This window comes from Grammomys surdaster, unplaced genomic scaffold (assembly GCF_004785775.1).
Source record: "Grammomys surdaster isolate TR1022 unplaced genomic scaffold, NIH_TR_1.0 125849, whole genome shotgun sequence".
NCBI lineage: Eukaryota > Metazoa > Chordata > Mammalia > Rodentia > Muridae > Grammomys > Grammomys surdaster.
In genome coordinates this window covers 2,775,182-2,795,290 of record NW_021620675.1, presented here as the reverse complement: position 1 = coordinate 2,795,290, position 20,109 = coordinate 2,775,182, and the positions used below count along the sequence as shown (strand labels likewise).

The window sequence follows — 20,109 nt, the reverse complement described above, 5'->3', positions numbered from 1 at the left end:
CTGAACTCACTAGACCAGGCTGGCCTCGAACTCAGAAATCTGCCTGTCTCTGTCTCCCAAGTGCTGTCTAAAGTTATTTTTAGTTGAAAAATTATTTTTTATTTACATGCATATTGGGGGTTTGTCAGCATTTGTCTGTATACATGTGTCAGGTGCCCTATGAGACCAGAAGAGGACATCAGATCCCCTGGAACTGGAGTTACATACAGTTGTAAGCTGCCATGTAGGTTCTGGAAATTGAACCCAGGTCCTTTAGAAGAGCCACCAATGTTCTTAATCTCTAAGCCATTTCTCTATCCACACATTTTTAAATTTTTAATTATGTTTATGTACTTATGTCTGTGCAGGAGACTGTGCACATGAGTGCAGGTGCCTAGGGAGGCTAGAAGAGGGCATCAGATTTCTTGGTGCTGAAGGTACAGGCAGTTTTGAGCCACTTAATATCAGTGCTAGGAACCCAACTCAGGTCCTCTGCAAGAGCAGTAACCGATTAACCACTGAGCTATCTCTCCAGCTACTCTAAAGTTATTTTTAAAAATAAAGGAAAACTGTTCATCCCCATGCCTGGAGCCAGGTTCAGTCAAAGTCACTCACTACAGGCTCTGGACTTTGGATGGTAAAAATCCCTGAAGATGCCGGGCAGTGGTGGCGCACGCCTTTAATCCCAGCGCTTGGGAGGCAGAGGCAGACGGATTTCTGAGTTCGAGGCCAGCCTGGTCTACAGAGTGAGTTCCAGGACAGCCCGGGCTATACAGAGAAACCCTGTCTCGAAAAACAAACAAACAAACAAACAAACAAACAAAAAATCCCTGAAGATGAGCAGGAGCTAGCACCACCCCCAACTTCATCCATTCTTTCCCATCTACAAGCTGTCATCAGCAGCTCCCTTTGTGTACCTGCAGGGGAAAAGCAGAAAGAAAAGGGAAAGTGGACTGAGCTCACCTTAATGATCTCTTCATGGCCATCATGGGACTCCACCAGTTCAGAAGCCAGTGAATGACCTGAGGAGTGGCCAGACACCATGGCATAGGTCTTCCTGCCCGCCTGCCAGAAAGACAGAGAGAAGTGACTCAGAAACCACACAGCAACAAGGACCTCCTGCCCTGACCCACACCTCAAGACATACAAGAAGCTTCAGTCTGACTTCTTTCCCCTCCAAGCACAGCCACACAGCAACAAGGACACAGGACAGGGATCGTTAGTAGAAAACTTGGGTTAGCTTTCATTTTAGGGGGGGGGGGGGTCTCCCACTTCCCAAAGCATGAGGCTGAGCTAGCTGGGTGTGTCTGAAAGGAGATGCTCTCAGGCTTGCAGGAACAGTGGTGGCTCCAGGCAACACTAGGGTGAGGGATCAGCAGCAAGAAAGAACTGGCTGGAAGGAGGCCTCGCCCCCAACAGACACCTTGATACCTTCTGAGCTATGTGCTCAAGTTCATCTCCTGTCAGTTCACTCTGGAGAGTCAGCCTGAGAATGTCCACGCTGCCCTAGTAATGACAACAGCAACAGTGACCCCTTAACCTTTCAAGCCCACAAGAACGACCAGCCAAAGTGTTCTCTTCAGCAGGCCTGTCTATCCCTATTCAAAGATAGTCCCAAGAAGTGTTCTCAGCTTGTCCAGTATCAGGTCACCCTGTGTATTGGTAGGTCTCTAACAGGCCTCTGTCCACACACCTGAGAATGACTATAAAGGCCTATGGCTCCATGTGGCTCCTGGAATATACCTTGATTATCAGATCACAAGAACATAGGACATAGATTACTCTTCCTCAGACAGTGGAGAAATTATCCCTGGACTGCCATCTCCAAGCCAGTAGTTTTTTGTTTGGAGCCTGGGTCTCATGTTGCCCAAGATAGCCCTGAACTGCTGATTTTCCTGTCCCCACTTTGCCAGTGATGAGATTCCAGGTGTACACTAATGTACTTGGCTCTTGACACCAGCATTTCTACTCCTGACAACCAGCTAGGCTGAGGCAGGAAGATCATTGATTCAAGGCAAGTCTGGAGTACAAGTGAGACATGTCCACAAAAACAAAACAAGCAAACAGAAAACAGACAAAAGCCTGAATCCAACTGAGCCTCTATTAGCCATACAGAAGTTGTCCAGATTACAGAAGGCAGGATAATGGATGTTGATTCTGAGATCACCTAATTTCACAGGATGAAGGAGAGTTTTTCCTAATTTACAGTAGATTAAAAACCTATGGAGCCAACTAAAAACTTAAAGAGGAAAACAAAAGTGAGAGAAAAACAGGCTAGGGATTTAGGATGCACAAGGGACTTAGACATTCTGAGCCTCAGTCCAATGAGAAAAAATTAGGCCTCGAATGGTCGAAGAGTGACAGAGTGAGTATCAGACATGGCAGCAAGAGAGTGGGAAGAGGAGATGGAACCCAGACTGCTTGACCATGTTAGCACTCTATCCCAAACCTCAGAAGGGGGGTGTGCTGGGCACCCAGGGATGAAAGTGTCCTTGAACTAGTGTCGGAGGCACAAGCAGGTAGATCTGAGTTTGAGGTCAGATAGGTCTACATAGCAAGTGCCAGGCCACAGAGCCAGCTGGAATGAGACCCCGTCTCAAAATAAATAAAGTAAATAAATTAAAATAAAAGATATTTTTAAAAGAAAGAAACAGATTGGCAGACCCAGAAAGATTGGTCAGCATGTAAAGGCTCTTATCACCAAGCACGGAGACCTAACTCAATCCCCATGATCTCCATGATAAAAGGAGAGAACCAATTCCTGCAAATTGTCCTTTGACCTCCACACATGAGCATACTCTCACCCATAGATAAATAAATAAATAGCAGTGGTGTGTGTTTGTGTGTGTGTGCGTGTGTATGCATTTGAAAGCTCAAGGTCAATGTCAGATAATTTCCTCAACTGCTCCCACCCCCGTTTTTGGCACAGTCTCACTATATAGCCCTAGTTGTCCTGAAACTCACTATTTAGAGCAGGCTGTCCTTGAAGTCACAGAGATCTGCCTGAGTCCCCCTTATTTTTTGAGACAAAGGTGCACTGAACCTGGAGCTCACCAATTTGGCTAGGTTGGAGAGCCAGCAGAGCACCTCCAAATCCTCCTGTCCCCAGACTTAGCACTGAGACTACAGGCATGTACTGCCATCAAGAATCAAACTCAGGTTCTCAAGACTGCATGGCAAGCATGTCTCCCCTGCTCTAGGAGGCATTTTTTGTTTGTTTGTCTTGTTTTTAAAGATTTTTAAAAAATTTTATGTGTATGAGTGCTTTTCTTACAGATATGGATTTTACCATCTGTGTGCAGTGACCCTTGGAGGCCAGAAGAGGGCATCAAATCATCTGGAATTGAAGTTACAGACAGTTGCCTGTCACCATGTGGGTGCTGGAAACCAAACCCAGGTCCTCTGCAAAAGCAGCCAGTGCTCTTAAACTCTAGCATCTCCCCAGCAGCCTTCTGCCACAAGTTTTTTTAAATGACACATTCTCACCAACAATGATAACTATCTGAGGTAGTGCATATGCTGATTAGCATTAGCATATGATTAGCTGATTATCATTCCACACTATTCACATACATACAATTTTATCTGTCCTTTAGAAAAACATAATATGCCAGGTGCCTTTTTGAGACAAGTTCTTATTATGTAGCCTAGGACTTGCTGTGCAGACCAGGCTAGCATTGAACTCACAGAGATCTGCTTGTCTTTGTGCTGAGATTAGAGGCACACACCACTAATCTCAGTCAAGGGAATTAAGACAATTCTTTGACATATTAATCTTACCAGTCACCAAAGAGAAAGGTAGACTTGTAAACTGTAATGGCTGGTTTTAATTGTCAGCTTGACATAATCTAGAACACCTGGGAAAGGATAACAATGAGAAATTGTCTAGATTAAATGGTGGCACACTCTTAGTCAAAGAGTTCAGGATGCAGAGGCAGGAGAATTGGAGGCCAGCCCAGCTTACAATTACAAGACAACCACAGCTACACAGTGAAACCTTGTCTTGGGGAAAAACAACAACAAGGCAGTATTTGTGTACTGGAGATGTAGCTCACTTGGTAGAATGCTTGATAAGTCCCAAGTTCAGTTTCCAGCATTACATAAAACCTGGCATGGTGAAGAACACCTGTAATCCTCCCACCTGAGTAGGAGGATCACAAGTTTGAGCCTGGGCTACACAGTAAAATCTTGTTTCAAAGCCATCTCCCACCCACAAGATAATGAAACAGATATTTCTATAATTCCTGTAGCTATCAAAAGAATAAAGTAATACTTTGAACAACCCTGAGCATAAATTGGATCATTTCGATCAAATGAGCCAATTCCTAAAAATGAGAGGAAAAACAAGAAATAAAAACGTCTACCACTGTGAGCCACCCAATCCATACTGAGTCATGTGAGACTATAGCTTGTGGAGATATCAGGATATAATCTGAACTCTCACAGCAGAACTCACCAGGCCTACAGAGTTCTCTCCACTATATCAGCTCATGGACTATTCAGGAAGTAGTGGCAATTCTATGCAATCCCACCCAGAGAGCAGATGACAGAGCATTCACTTGATGTTTTATGTATGGGTGTTCTGCCTGCCCCTACATCTGTTTACTATGTGCATGCATGATGACCAAGGAAGCCAGAAGAGATCACCACCATGCAGGTGTTGGGAGTCAAACCCAGGTCCTCTGGAAAAGCAGTGCCCTGGCAGCTGAGCCATCTCTCTAGCCCTGTAAACTGTTAAATTTGTAAATCCATTATGCTGGAACATTATTCAGCAATAAAAAGAAACAAATACTGATACATGTACTAGAAATCTTCAAAACATTACAAGTAGGAAAAAATAAAAATAAAATGACATGTATGGTAGATGTCGTACAAGTCCATTTATATAATATTCTTGAATGAATAAGAAAGAAGTGGAGACACCCTTTTCCTGTAAGCAGACTGTGATGACCTGTTGAAAATGGTTCACTACTCTCTTGATCCAGAAATCCCTACAAAGTTATACAAATCAAGTGTTTTAATCTTTGTGTTCACTTTAAGAATACTATGAAACTGTCCAGGCCATCCAAGGTTTCATATCAAAAGGCCATGGGAAACTGTAAAGTATTTAAAAGGTTTGCTTTAAAGAAGCAACGTCAGCCACTCTGACATTACACTGCCAGAGTCAGTGGATGTGCTCAGGCCAAACAGTAGGGCTGGACAGGACTGGTTGATAAAAACACTGCTAAAATTTTGTTGCACATGCTTAAAAATGTAGGAAGTAATGCTCAACTTAAAGGTTTAGTTGTGAATTCTCCAGTCACTGAACATATCCAAGTGAACAAAGCACCCAGTATCAGAACTCACGATCGTATTAATCCATATATGATGAGCTGCCCTGCCACATGGAGGTGACCCTTCACTGAAAAGGAACAAACTGTTTCTAAGTCAGAAGAGGAGACTTTACAGAAGAAAAAGACTTACAACCCAGGAATAGATTCAGCACAAAATAAACATGAGGGAGGGAGGGAGGGAGGGAGGGAGGAGAGAGAGAGAGAGAGAGAGAGAGAGAGAGAGAGAGAGAGAGAAAGGGAAGAAGAGGGAGGGGAGAAGGAGGGATGGAGGGAAGGAGGTAGGGGAGGGAGGGAGGGAGGGAGGGAGGGAGGGAGGGAGGGAGGGAGAGAGAGAGAGAGAGAGAAAACAAGTAAAGACTTCTGGGAGCTAGCGGAACCTCTGGAAGAACAGTCAGTGCTCTTAACCGCCGAGCCATCTCTCCAGCCCCAAAACCTCAAAACTATTTTTAATGGTAACTAATATTCTATTATTTATAGATAAATAAATTTATTCAAATCAACACCTATGTAGGTTATCAGTTATCAGTTTATTCTCTCCCTCCCTCTCTCTCTCTCTCTCTCTGACAGACACACAGACAGACACACACACACTTTAAAAAACAACTGTGGGGTCACAAGATGGCTCAGTGGGTAAATGTGTAAAGAGAGAAACAACTCTACAAAGCTGTCCTCTGTCCTACACACACATACATACACACAAACACACTGACACATGCACACACACACAAATAATAAAACAGGTTTTAAAAGAAAATATTGTGGCTGGAAAGATGGCTCAGTGGTTAAGAGCAAACTTGGGTTTGGTCCCTACACACAAGTAGCAGCTTACCTGTAACTCCAGTTCCAGGGATCCAATGCCTTCTTCTGATCTCCATGGGCACTAGGCATGTAATACATGATGCATATACATATATAGATACAGACAAAACACTCATACAGATGATATAAAATAGATAAACCTTAAAGAAAAGCTTTCATTTGATAGATCAAAATGATCTATAACAGTACCTGGATCACTTTCTATCTCTGAGCAGAAAAGGAACAGCATTTGGAAGAGTTGCCACTGTACTCCCAATCCCACCCATCTCCTTAGAGAAGTCCTACTCAGCCTGCCGAGCCCACCTTGAGAGATAGAGATGTAACTCAGCTGGTAGAGAGCTTGCCAACCATACCTACCATGCATGAGGCCCTGAGTTTGATCCCCAGCACCAAATAAACCAGGAGCAATGCTGCACACCTGTAACCCCAGCACTTGGGAAATAGAAACAGAGGAAGATCAGAAATTCAAGGTCATCCTCAACTATACAGTAAGTCCAAGGCCAGCCTGGGCTACTTGAGAACCTGTCTTTAAGGCTGGCCAGGATGGCACATGAACTAATTTTTTTATTTTTAATGGCTTTTATTTTTTTATTTAATGTGTATGGGTGTTTTGTCTGCATATATTTAAGTGTATCATGTGTATATAGTGTCCAAGGAGGCCAGAAAAGGATGTCAGATCTTCTGGAATTGCAATTACAAACAGTTGTGAGCTGCTATGTGGGATGCTGGGAATCAAAGCCAGGTCACGCAGAGCAACCTGTCTAGACTGGAGCACAGGTTTAATCTTAGCACTTAGAGAGCAGAAGCAGAAAAACCAAAACCAAAACCAAAAAAAAAAAACAACCTACTGGCCGGGCGGTGGTGGCGCATGCCTTTAATTCTAGCACTTGGGAGGCAGAGGCAGGTGGGTTTCTGAGTTCGAGGCCAGCCTGGTCTACAGAGTGAGTTCCAGGACAACCAGGGCTACAGAGAGAAACCCTGTCTCGAAAAACAAAACAAAAAACCAAGAAAGCAGAAGCAAACAGATCTCTGTGAGTTGAAGGCTAGCAAGTTCTAGGCTGCCCAAGGTTGTATAGTTAAGACCATGTCTCAAAAACAGAAATAAATAAAAATAAAATAAAAATGTAAAATAAAATAACCATGACAGAGGCAGCAAAAAGCACATACGTGCCAGAGGATGGGGAGGAATGCGTGAAATACTGTCTTCAGGACATGATATGGCCTTTTTGCTCATGAACTCACTGCAGCTGGGGTCACCTGTACAAGATTAAGTCCACAAGATCAGTAATCTTGGCAGGAGGCAGCACTAATTAGGCTCACTGGGTTGAGGGAGGTATGAAAGTAGGCGAAGAGAGGCTGGAGAGATGGCTCAGCAGTTAAGAGCACTGGCTGTTCTTCCAGAGGTCCTGGGTTCAGTTCCCAGTACCCACATGGTAGTTCACAACTATCTGTAACTCCAGTTCCATGGGATCGGACACCCTCACACAGAGACATCCATGCAGGCAAGACACCAATGCACACAAAATAAATTTTAAAAAAATTAAGGAGGGGGTGTGGGGAAAAGTTAGATGTAGATACATTCAAGACACAATACATACATATATGGAATTGTAAAAGAATAAATACAAAGCCCCATATGGACCATCTGCCATATCCCTTCCCCACTAAGGCTCACTGTAGAAAAGAAGGCAGAAACTCCACATCTGATATGATATTGCAAGCACTTGCCTGTTCTTTTATAGCCTTTTGTTTGTTTTTCATTTTTTGTTTGTTTGTTTGTTTGTTTCAAGGGAACAATCTCACTATATAACCCTGGCTGGCCTTGAGCTTGCTATATAATCCAGACTGTCCTCAAACTCTCAGAGATGTGCCTACCTCCGCCTCCCAAGTACTGAGATTAAAGTATACCAGCATGCCTGGTTTCCTTTATAGATCCTTGAACACAGTTTATTTAGCAGTGACAGGCATGGAGTAGCTGCACTGAAGACACTCAGATGAATTTAGGTGATCCACCTAGGGACCTTCTTGATTCCCTTTCTTTGAGAAATATGGAGAGTAGGGTATGGAGGGGAGGGGAGGAGAGGGGAGGGGAGGGGAGGGGAGGGGAGGGGAGTGTTGTTTGTTTGAGACAGGGTTTCTCTGTGTAGCCTTGCCTGTCCTCGAACTCAAAGATCCACCAGCCTCTTCCTCCTGAGTGCAGGGATTAAAGGCATGCTCCACTACTGCCCAGCCAGGCTCTTTCATTTAGAGCAGTCAGAACACTAGACAAAGCCAAGAGACAGTGGCTGAGGAATATCATGAAAAAGATCAGCAATAGCCAAAAAAGGCAATCTTAAAAAAGAAATACAAATGGCCCATAGATACATGAAGGATGCTCTTCTGAGATGGGCACATCAGCGATACAGAAGCAGAAAGGTCAGAGCCAGCCTGGCTACACAGTGAGACTCAAAACATAAGGGTGTGTGGTGGTGATGGAGAGATGGATGGCTCAGAGGTTAAGAGCCCTGGTTGTTCTTGCAAAGACTGGATTCAGTTCCCAGCAATCACATGGTGGCTTACAACTGTCTATAACTCCACTTCCAGGGCATCAGATACCTTCTTCTGGCTGCCATGGACACTGCAAGCACATGGGCACTGTGATGCACAGTCTATATTTACAGATAAAACACCCATATACATAAAATAGAATAAAATTTTTAAACCACGAAAAGACCAAAAAGTGGTTTACACTTGTGATCCCAATATTTGAGAAACTGACTAATGAGAGTTTGAAGCCAGCTTGGGCTACACAGTGAGTTCCAGGGAGTTTGGGCTTTTAAATTAAAGAAAATAAATAGACACTAATTCCCAAAACATGGCTTTTCATTTATTTAAGTACATGAACACAGCAGTAATTGCCAACTCCTACACACAGCAATTACTATATGTGGGACCCTATTGGGCTCTGTTCCAAGGACTTTACATGTGCTAACTCATTTAATCCTAGCAATATCATATATAGTAGGCACCAACATTCCAATTTTAAAAACAGGTTGAGAAGTTAAGAGTCTCATCATGCAACTAATCAGAGACAGAGCCAGAATTCAAATCTAAGACCTGTGGCTTCAGTCTGGGCTTCTAACCAAGATGCCACATGGCATTTGTGCTATGTAAATACACAAGAAAAGCGCTGAAGACAGACAGACAGACAACACACACACACACACACACACACACACAGTTGGGTCAGGGAAGGATCAGAAGTTCAAGGTCATCCTGGCTACATAGCAAGTCTCAGGTTAGCCCCTGAAAAGGAAGAACACCAAAGGTAGATCAAGGAAAAGAAAGGGGACAGGGGTGTGAAGGGCCTTTTCTTACATATATTTCTTTTGTTTTTTTTTTAAAAGATTTATTTATTTATTTATGAATATACTGTCGCTGTCTTCAGACACACCAGAAGAGGGCATCCTATCTCATTACAGATGGTTGTGAGCCACCATGTGGTTGCTGGGATTTGAACTCAGGACCTCTGGAAGAGCAGTCAGTGCTCTTAACCGCTGAGCCATCTCTCCAGACCCCACATATATTTCTGTAGTTCTGGGTTTGTGTGTGCTAGACTGGCTGACCAGTGAAACCTAGGAAGCCTCCTGTCTCTACCTCCCAGCATTGGGGTTTCGAGTGTCCTGCCACCATGCCTCGGTTTTATACACATGAGTCCTCAGCTTGCCCAGCAAGTGCTCTACTGACTGAGCCATCTCCCCAGCCCCTTCTGGTGATATTTTAAACTTTAATGGAAATGTTGGCTAACACTCATATAAGAAAAATTACAGAGGAGAGGAGAGGTACTAAGTGTAGTCAGAAGTAGAGCATGTGAATTCCATCTAGTATCTACTAATCCTGCAGCTGCTTGCTCTCTCTGGACCCTGTTTACAGTCTGTAGAGTGGGTGATTACAGCCACCTAGCTCAGTTTGAGGCTGAGTAGGAGATGTGTAAGGACAGTGTGAAAGTACTCATAACCCACAGAAGTACGGCAGCACCACTGTACCCAAGCAGCTCAAAGAAGAGTACATTAACACACTGTCAAAATGGCTCTGGAGAAAAGCCCAGGGCTCTCTTGACAACCTACAGAGCCACAGACCTCACCCTACAACTCCAAACCAATGCCCAAGATGGAAAACCTAGGGCTCTTCTCTGCTGGGTGAGACCAGCTGTCCTCTGGGGCTAGAGTGGCCACAGGGCTGTGCTCAGGAAGAAAAGACTTTGAGAAACACCCCCAAAGAGTCTGGTAGGATGGTCCCCACTGGGGCCTCTGCAAGGCTACATGGGAAGTAGAATCTTCTCTGGGGGAGAAAGAGCAGCACTAATCACAAGGTGAGCAGGCCTCTAACCTCATAAACACTCTCCGGAGAAGCCCAGCTACCTCCAATTACAACAGCCTCTCCCCTGTTCAAACAAACCAGCTTCATGACTCACTTCTCAAAGCAGGGAGGAGGTAAACACATAGCTAAGGGCTTAATAGATCAAGAGGCTCAGAAAGAGGTGATAGGAGATAAATAGGGAGGCCCCAAGGAGATAAACAGGGGGGCCCCAGGGGTTCTCACACCACAGGCTTATTGAATGGGAAAAGAACCATGGGAACAGCCTGCTTCCCTAGAACCCACCCTCCAGGTTTCTAGGGAACTAATACTAGGAGTGGGGAGGTGCAGGGTAGAAAGCCAGGGTCAAAAAGGGAACTAGGAATGGTCTCTGAGCTGAAAACCTTTGAGTCACCTTCACCATATATCCAACTTCTAGAAGCATATGTAATCTCACAAGCTGCTGCTGTAGTGACCACCTTAGTCACTGCCATCCCTGCTTGTGGCTGGCCCAGCTTATGCCCACTGACAATGGCTACCTTTTCATTACACTGGCTCCCAAGAGGCCAGCATGAGGGAAGCCCCATGAAGTCACAGAAGAGGATGGGATGGAATGGGATGGCTAGGTGCCCACAGTCTCCTAGGGAAGGTTCCCTGTTCACTGGGCATGCAGGTTTTGTGTGCTTGGTACTCCAGGAGATAACCCCCCCCCAGCTAAACTAACAAAATAATTTACCTTTAATCCAGAAGCCTACCCACAGCATGGACTGGACAAGCACCACAACAGAGGAAATAAAATGAGGAGACTCAGAGAAACACCCTAGATGGGCACCCATTTCTCATAATCTGGGGCCCTACACTGGGGCCTAGAAGTGAAAGTATATACACAGAGAGAGTGGGCTCCCAAACCCCAGCCCCCAAAAGCTATACCGGCTGCTGACCTAGTCTCCCTGAAGGTCTCCCACTTGCCTCAAACCCAGAGGGCTGGAGGAAGGGAAAACTCCCCCAGACCAAGTGACTGAAGCTTGTCTAATTTCAGACACTCTCCCTTTGATTTGGTTTTCCTGGTCTCATACTCTTTCATTTATCACCTCCACCCTACTCTACCACTCCATAGTCTCCTCTCTCTGTCTCTGCTGCCCAGGCTTAAATCCAGGCCAACAGTCTTCCTGGCACACATCCATCCCCCCAACTAAGCCTGCCCACCCTTAAGAAACAGGTGTTTCACAAGACTGCTCTGTGACCCAAAGAGGCACATGCCATAATTACCAACAGCCGGGGAAGCTCGTCCCACCCGATCTGAGCACAGGTCCTGGAACTGAAACCATCCGGTACACGCCTCCCTCCACCCCAGAGAAATATGGGCAATGTTAGTGCCACATGCCTAATGATTAAGTAATCTTCCTCCCTCATACCCTTCTTCCCTTTCCAGGCAAGTAAGTCAAGCTCTTCCCGAATACCTGGCAGCCTTGGAGAACTCACTGAAAAGTCAAGGCTGGCAATAAAAGGGATAGGGGTGATGGTGTCAAGATAAACTTACTGGATGGGTCTGGGGCGGGGGCAGGGGCAGGGACTGAAACAATAGTCTCCAACTTGAAAGATTCCTCCACCCAAGAGTTTCTTCCCCACCCAGGTGTCACGGAGACAGGCCTTCAATCATTTTAGAATTCATCTCATTGGAGTAATCACCAATGATCAAGGAGCGGTGTGCTCTTTGTGTGTATCTTAGGCTGGCTTCAAACTCACTGTGTAGCCAAGGATAAACTGATCAGCTTGCTTCTTCCTCTCAAGTTCTAGGAATTGAACCCAGGAACTTCATGCATGTTAGCTGAACACTCTAACAACAAAGCTATGTCCCCAGCCCCTCAATCCTCTTTGAAAATATTCAACTCCATTCCCAGGTACTTCACTCCCAAGTAAAAAGGAAACATAAGTTCACATAAACTTATAACAGTACATACAACAGCCAAAGAGTAAAAACAACTCACAGGTCCATTAGTTATTCCATGATGAACATATATTTATAATATAGTTAAATATGGACTATCATTCAGTTCTAAAAAACAAAGGCAATGAATGGTAGGGCACGCCTTTAATCCCAGCGCTTGGGAGGCAGTTTTGAGTTTAGAATCGAGCCTGGTATACACAGCAAGTTCCAGGACAGCTAGGGCTGTTACACAGAGAAACCCATCTCGAAAAACCCAAAACCAAAATAAACAAAACGAATGTAGAACTAACATGTTACATATGTATGACCCTTTAAAGCAGCATGCAACTTAAAAGCAGCCAGTCGGGAGGACCACAGACTGCATGACTCCACATGAATGAAGATTTCTCTATGAAGTGAGCAAATGGTTCTAAAATTGCCTCAGTGATGACCATGTAACTCTGAATACACTAAAAAACACAGAATTATATACCTTAAATTGGTGAATCATGTGGCACAATATTTTAATGAGGCTTATAAAATGGTTGAAATTCATGGTAAGCTTATAATAAATCACATCCCAATTTTAAAAATATTTATCTTTGTTTCAACTATTTTATCTACATGTGTATCTGTTCAACTCATGAGTGCCTGGTGCCCAGAGGCCAGAAGAAGGTCTTAGATACCCTGGAACTGGAGTTACAGATGTTGGAGTTCTGCCATGTGGGTGCTAGAAATCAAACCCATGACCTCTAGCAGAGCAGCCAGTGCTCTTAACTGAGCCATCTCTTTAGCCCCTTTCAGCTCAATTTTTAACTAAAGAAAAGTAGCCTCAGCCTAAGCTACTTCAGCTTCTGAAGTCTTACAGGAAACATCTGATCCACAGGAAAGACAAAGGCTCAGCATACAGCAGATAAAACAAATTCCAAACCTACTCAGGTTTGCCAAGAAAGGAGAAGGGAGAGGAGGAAGAAGAGGAGGAGAAAAAAGCCATATGATGGTTTTTGTTGTTAACCCTAGCACTTGGGAAGTAGAGGCAGGAGATCTCTGTAAGTTCAAGGCTAACCTGATCTACATTGCAAGTTCTAGGACAGCCAGGGCTACACAGAGAGATAATCTGTCTCTAAACAGAAAGAAAGCAGTGGTCCACACTACTCTGAGTTTCGCCATGCCGCCCAAAGACGACAAGAAGAAGAAAGATGCCGGAAAGTCGGCCAAAAAAGACAAAGACCCAGAAATTAATCTGGTGGCAAGGCCAAAAAGAAGAAGTGGTCTAAAGGCAAAGTTCGGGACAAGCTGAACAATCTCGTCCTGTTTGACAAAGCTACACACGACAAACTCTGTAAGGAAGTTCCCAACTACAAGCTCATTACTCCAGCTGTGGTCTCTGAGAGACTGAAGACTCGAGGTTCCTTGGCCAGGGTAGCCCTTCAGGAGCTACTTAGTAAAGGACTTATCAAGCTGGTTTCAAAGCACAGAGCCCAAGTAATTTACACCAGAAACACAAAGGGTGGAGACGGCCCGGCTGCTGGTGAAGATTCATGAGCAGGTTCAGTCAGCTGTACATTTGGGAAAATAAAATTTTATTGAATCAAAAAAAGAAGGAAGGAAGGAAGGAAGGAAGGAAGGAAAAAAAGGGGAGGGAGAGGAAAGACAGACAGACAGAGAGGGAGGGAGGGAGGCAGGGAAGAGAGGGAGGGAAGATTGGGGAAATAAGTGTAGTGTATAAAGAAAGGTAACACTGAGTTATGCAGAGAGCCCAGAGTACACCAGCTGCTTTGGCCTCAAGCAAAAGAAGAGGAAAGGGCCTCAACATCTCTGTGAAAGCTCAGCCCTGTTGACAAACAACGGTCACACTCAGCTCTCCATCCTGGGTCTCCCCAGGGCTCCCCTGTTACTCTTACCACCCTACACTGGCAGATATTACTGGTCCTGTAATATCAAGGAAAGGGGAACAAGCAGATGAAAATAAACAAATGCCAATATGAGAAGGAGCAAAATTGACCAAAGTCAGGCCAGGTGCAATGACACGTGCTTACAAGCCTAGCACTTTGGAGGCTGAGGCAGGAGGATCATAACAAATCTGAGGCCATTCTGGGCTACGAGTTCTAGGCCAGCCTGGATACAATGTAAGACACTGCCTCAAAAATGGGGTGGGGTGGGGTAGGTAGAGATAGAGACGGGTTCAGTGGGTAAAGTGCTGGCTACACAAGCATGATGATAACCAGAGTATAGATCCCCAGAGACTGAGAAAGAAATCCTGATGTCAGCACCTGCCCTCTACACTGACACACAGAATCCTCCGATTTCTTCCACCCCTAGGCTTGGGTGCCCAGATGCAGTTAAGACAATCCAGTCCATACCAGTGACAGAGAATAAAGCTAACATCTAAGCACTTACCATGTGCCAAGTGCTATGTTTAATGCTTCCTACATATTATCTTACTTAATCCTCATAATGATCTTATGAAAAGGCATGATTATTGTCTCTTCTTACATATGAGGAAACTGAGAATGAAGAAATTAATTACCAAAGTGCTCTGGCAAAGCATTTAGTCAGACTCACAGACTTATGCTGCTTTTTTTCTTTACTTTTAATTATTAATTTATTTTGAGGCAAGTTCTCATGTATCCCAGACTGGCCTTGAACTCCCTGACTAATCTTCTGACTGTTGGGATTACAGGTATGTGGCACTACACCCACTTCTGTAAAGTCTGATCCGATCCAGGACCTTGTGGATGCCAGGCAAGCAATCTAACAGCCCTAGAGTCATGCTCTTAAGCACAATACTATTAATGGGGATCATAGGTTAACTGAAATTGTGATTATACTTTAATCACAAGAAAGGAGTTTGTAAAAAAAAATGGGAATATTAATCTCTCTCTAATTCTTACAATAAGAGCCAATAACTGCCTAGAACCGACAAAAACAAAGCTAAAACAGAAGGCACAATTCTGCAGTAAATCGCTTGCTCAGTATTGCATGAAGCCCCAGGTTCAATTCTCCATACCTCATGTTTCCCTGGTGGAGAATGCGTGTGGATTGGACTGGGGTATAGCTCAATTAGAAGCTTGCCTGTCATGCCCAAATTACTAGTTTTGACCCCCAGCACCACATAAATAAGGTCATATGGCTGTAATCTTGGCAATCAGGAGGTGAAGGCAGGAGGATCAGAAGTTTAAGGATATCAACACTGGGTTTGAGACCAGCCTCAATACAAGAACTGAAGGGGAGGAGAGGAAGGAGAGGAACGGGAGCTAACTAAATGGCTCAGCAAAAAGGTGTCTGATGCCAAACCTGATGCCAAGATCCACGTGGGAGGAGGGAATGAGCGTCTCTGACATGTCTCCTGATTTCTACACATGTGCGTGGCATGCTTGTGCTACTGCCCCAAGTAAATAAACAACTGTAACTTTCAAAAGAGAAAAGAAAAACACTACTATAAATATCTTATTTAGAAACAGAGATTCTCACCAGAACAAACAGCTAAGATTTCAAAGTGGCCACTTCCATGTAACAGAACTTAAAGAACAAATACGTTCTTTCAAAAATCATTTGGTATTAGTTTTGTTTTTAAGATTATGTACAAGAGCAGAATGTGGTATGGCAGCACATGCTGAAGTCTGAGCACTTGGGAGGTAGAGACAGGAACAGGAGTTTACTGTTAGCTTAGGGTACAGGAGACCTTGTCTCAAAATGCCAACAAATAAATATAAACTATGTACAAGTATTCTTTACATTATATTATTTATTTAATATGTATGATTGGTTTTTCCTACATGTATATATGTACGTATGTATGTATACTGCACACACACTTGGTGGCCATGGAGGTTAAAAGAGGGCACCTGATCTCCTGGAACTGAAATTATGAATGGTTGTTAGCTACTATGTGGGTGCTAAAAATCATACCAGGGTCTCTCAGTAACAGCAACTAGTGCTGAGAACTACTGAGCCATCTCTCTATCCCTCTAACATATATTCTTTCCATTTAAAAAGTCAAACGGAGGGAAGAAATGAGGGAGAGAAGGAAGAAGGCAGGCAGCGATCATCCTGCCTCCACGGTCCTCCCCTGGTGACATTTGGGTTTTGCTCTGGAGCATGCCATCCTTTACTGGGAAATCTTTTAAACCTGCCAATCAAGGATCCCTGCCCATTCCTAGTTAAGGATAATCTCAAGGGACAATGGCCCCTTTCCCTAGAATCTCAGAAGAATGGCAAAATGACCTAAACTGGCTGAAACCATCCAGAAGCAGGGATCATCCACATTACTTTCCAGGGCTCCCTTGGTTTGGACTTTAACTTCTGTGCACTGTTCTTTTCCTTCTAATAAACTCCTCTTTAGCTAGCTAGGTTACTTTCTGCTGTTTACTTTAACCAAAGGAAGGTAATAGAATTGTCTAATGTGTTTCAGATTTATTTGTACCTTATATGCCAATATAATGTACCAAAGTCACTTTTAAACAAACATTTTTGACATTAAAATACATTTTAGATGTGGTGGTCTGCACCTTTAAGCCCATCAAACACACATACAGCTGACACAAAGCTTTTGTTAGAAAGACTATCCTCAACAACACACTGGGGATTTTTTTTTTAAAAAATGCTATTCCTGCCGGGCAGTGGTGGCGCACGCCTTTAATCCCAGCACTTGGGAGGCAGAGGCAGGCGGATTTCTGAGTTCGAGGCCAGCCTGGTCTACAGAGTGAGTTCCAGGACAGCCAGGGCTATACAGAGAAACCCTGTCTCGAAAAACCAAAAAAAAAAAAAAAAAAAATGCTATTCCTCCTCCACTAAGGTTTTTGTTTTGAAACAAAGTCTTGCTATGTAGTCATAGCTGGCCTAAAATTTACTATTTAGACCAGGCTAGCCTTAAACTCACAGAGATCTGTCCACTTCTCCCTTCCAAGTTCTAGGATTAAAGGCTTTTACCACTATGCCCAGCATTTCCACTATGTTTTTGTTTGTTTGCTTAGTGACAAGAATAGAGACAGTTAAGTATGGAAGAAAAAGAAAAGCACTCCCAAAAAACAAAGCTGGGGTACAGTGCTGGGAACAGACTGAACCTCAAAAGCTTTCTGCCCCACTATGTTGATTTCAGACCCACTAGTGGGTTAGGTCTGCAGTTTAAAAAAAGACTCTGTCCTTATATTTGTCCAACATTAAAAGCATTACAGTGTATTAGCTGTACTTCCATATCAATTAAGTAAAGCACTAAAAGACACATGGCCTGGAACACATGGACCCAGGATTCTGACTCCAATCTATACTCCCAAATTCTGGGGACTCCCAAGCAGGGGAGGGGAAGCATGAGACCCCAGGTTCAATCCTCAGTACCTATAGTGTTTTCCTGGTTGGGGTGGGTTGGGGGTGTAGCTCAAGTAGACAAATGTTTGCATGGTGTGGCCAAAGTCCTGGGTTTGACTCCCAACACCACAGAAATCAGTCATCCGTTGATCGTTTCTTTGCTCACATCTTTTACACCCTCACTGAGCACCGTTTAATGGTATGAGTACATGACTGACTACATGACAGGTTCCCGGGGACTGTCCAGAGCTATAAATTCTATCTATAGGTTGGCTCAGAGGAAAAGAATCTAGGACAAAGCCTGTCTCCTGACTGACTGACTGACTGTTTACTCTCTGTCCTTCCTTCTCATGAGCCCAGGAATGTCTCCAAGAATAAACCCAGGCAAGGGTTATTTCATTCCCCACTTTATCGTAAAATAAGTCTCAAGTCTAGTCTATCTCCTCTCTGATATATAGCTCTCTAGTTAGCCTTGCTATTTTTCCACCTGTTTTCTGTCCCATCAAACAAGAAACAAAAGTATCAAGGGACAGCAACAGGTGACATACCTTTTTCTGTACTGCTGGTGTTGTGGTTTTAAAGATCTGTCTTCTGTATGGCAAGGGTCTTTTTTTTTCCCCTTCCCTTCTTCCTCTTGCTTCAGCTTTGCTCACTCCAGCCCAAAGGTTTTTTTGTTTTGTTTTTAAATTTATTATGTGTAAGTACACTGTAGCTGTCTTCAGACACCCCAGAAGAGGGCATCAGATCTCATTACAGATAGTTGTGAGCCACCATGTGGTTGCTGGGATTTGAACTCATGACCTCCAGAAGAGCAGTCAGTGCTCTTAACAGCTGAGCCATCACCCAGGTCTTTTTTTCTACATCAAAAAGAAGCAAAAAGAAGCCCACGACCCCTCTTTATTCATTCCACGTTCTTTCCCTGACTCAACCACTCCAAAACATGAACAGCGGTGGAGTACTTGAGGCTGGGACAATACGGTATGACTGGTTGTTGGTTGGACTTTGGTTTTGTTTATCCAATTTGATCAGCATCTCTTACCTGGGGTCGGGCAGAGTGGGGGTTGGGTGGCAGCTGGGTTTTGGGCCGTGTCAAGACTTGTAATGTGGAAGAAACATTCACATTTCTAGGCAAAAATGTCAAGGGGACAGTGCACAGACTTCAGTGATCAGCTGTACTCTAAACTTCAAATGAGCACCTATTCTACAACTATTCTTTGAAGAGCCACAATCCAGCTGTAGCTGGGTTAGCTTTGCCTCAGGGACATGCTGAGACAGGCAGAAGCAAAGGAATCAGATGGGGGGGACGCAAACTCCCCATCACTTTGGCTCTCATTGCATTCTCCCACAACAACTTGGAAATAAATTAATTAGCACAGCTCTACCGTGTATTTGGATCACCCAGCAACGCCTAGAAACATTCAGCATCAAATTACAGGCCTTTCCTTCTGGAGAAAGAAAAATCATGTGGTCAGCTGAGGGTGGTGGAGTGAGGAGGGCATAAGGGAAGCAGGGCAGACTGGATTGCACTGGAGAAAGCCCCCCCCCCAACCCACTCTAGGTGGGTTCCGGTCTCCAAAGGAGTTCCAAGGCACCCCTTCATCACCTACCGAGACTTGGCATCTGAACACGGAAGCAAAACCAGGAAAGCTGCTAGTTGTCCGAAAGGGAGTTGGGGATCAGAAAAGCAATATTTTTAAAAAGGAGAAATCCGAAAGTGGTGACCGTCGAGTGGGGAGCTCTATCCATCCTCTTGGAGAAAGGTAGACTCTGGGGCCAATTCCGTAGCTGCCTGAGACCTACTCGCCCCTCGTAGGCTCTCTCCTCTCCTTTCCCAGCCCTAGGATTCCACCCTCTGCCCCTTTCCTAGTTAATGGATCGCCATCACAGAAGTCTTTGAAGGGCTTCTGAGGCCTTCGGGAAACGCGGAAAGGCGTAAACCCCACCCCCACGCCCCAGTCCGGCACAACGTCCGAAACAGCGCAGGGATCCTGTCCCTTGAACGTCTTCCACGACCCAATCTAGCTGCCCACGAGACGCCAGAGTAACGTGCCCTATCCCCGGACCGGGGCTGCAATGTCCTCGCCAAGAACGGGTCCTCCCCATCCCTGGAGCCGCCAGGGTTTCGTCCGGTGCTTCCCATTCCACAGTCCGCCACAGGGCAAAGGAAAAAGCCCACGGGGTGACGCAGGGCTGACCGCACTGAGCCCGGCGTCAGGTGAAGTGGACTACCTCAGCGTGAGGCATGGGAGCGGCGGAACTGAAAAGCCACGGCGCCTGTGAGGGAAGGCAGGATGAGCGTGACGACCTACCGTGGTCTGGCTCTCCGGGTGCACGTCCACCAAGGTACACCAGTTCCTCGTCCCGTTCATCTTCCCGCGGAGGTCGCACGAGCGTCCCCAACTCCGAGGT

General features: G+C 44.8%; 1 protein-coding gene and 1 pseudogene across 2 annotated transcripts in view; one reads left to right on the top strand and one right to left on the bottom strand.

The window, feature by feature from the left end:
* Positions 1-20,109, bottom strand: part of Tuft1 (tuftelin 1) — a 44,638-nt gene extending 24,529 nt beyond the window's left edge. Inside the window, exons 1-3 of one of the 2 annotated variants that reach the window (XM_028789746.1) lie at positions 20,010-20,109; positions 1,411-1,485; positions 943-1,044 (exon numbers count right to left, since the gene is read on the bottom strand). In XM_028789746.1, the coding sequence (XP_028645579.1) occupies positions 943-1,044; positions 1,411-1,485; positions 20,010-20,069 (237 nt within the window). In that variant the 5' untranslated portion in view covers positions 20,070-20,109. The remainder of the gene's footprint in view (positions 1-942; positions 1,045-1,410; positions 1,486-20,009) is intronic. The other variant, XM_028789747.1, reaches the window with a different exon arrangement.
* On the top strand, positions 13,562-13,989 carry LOC114640716 (annotated as a pseudogene).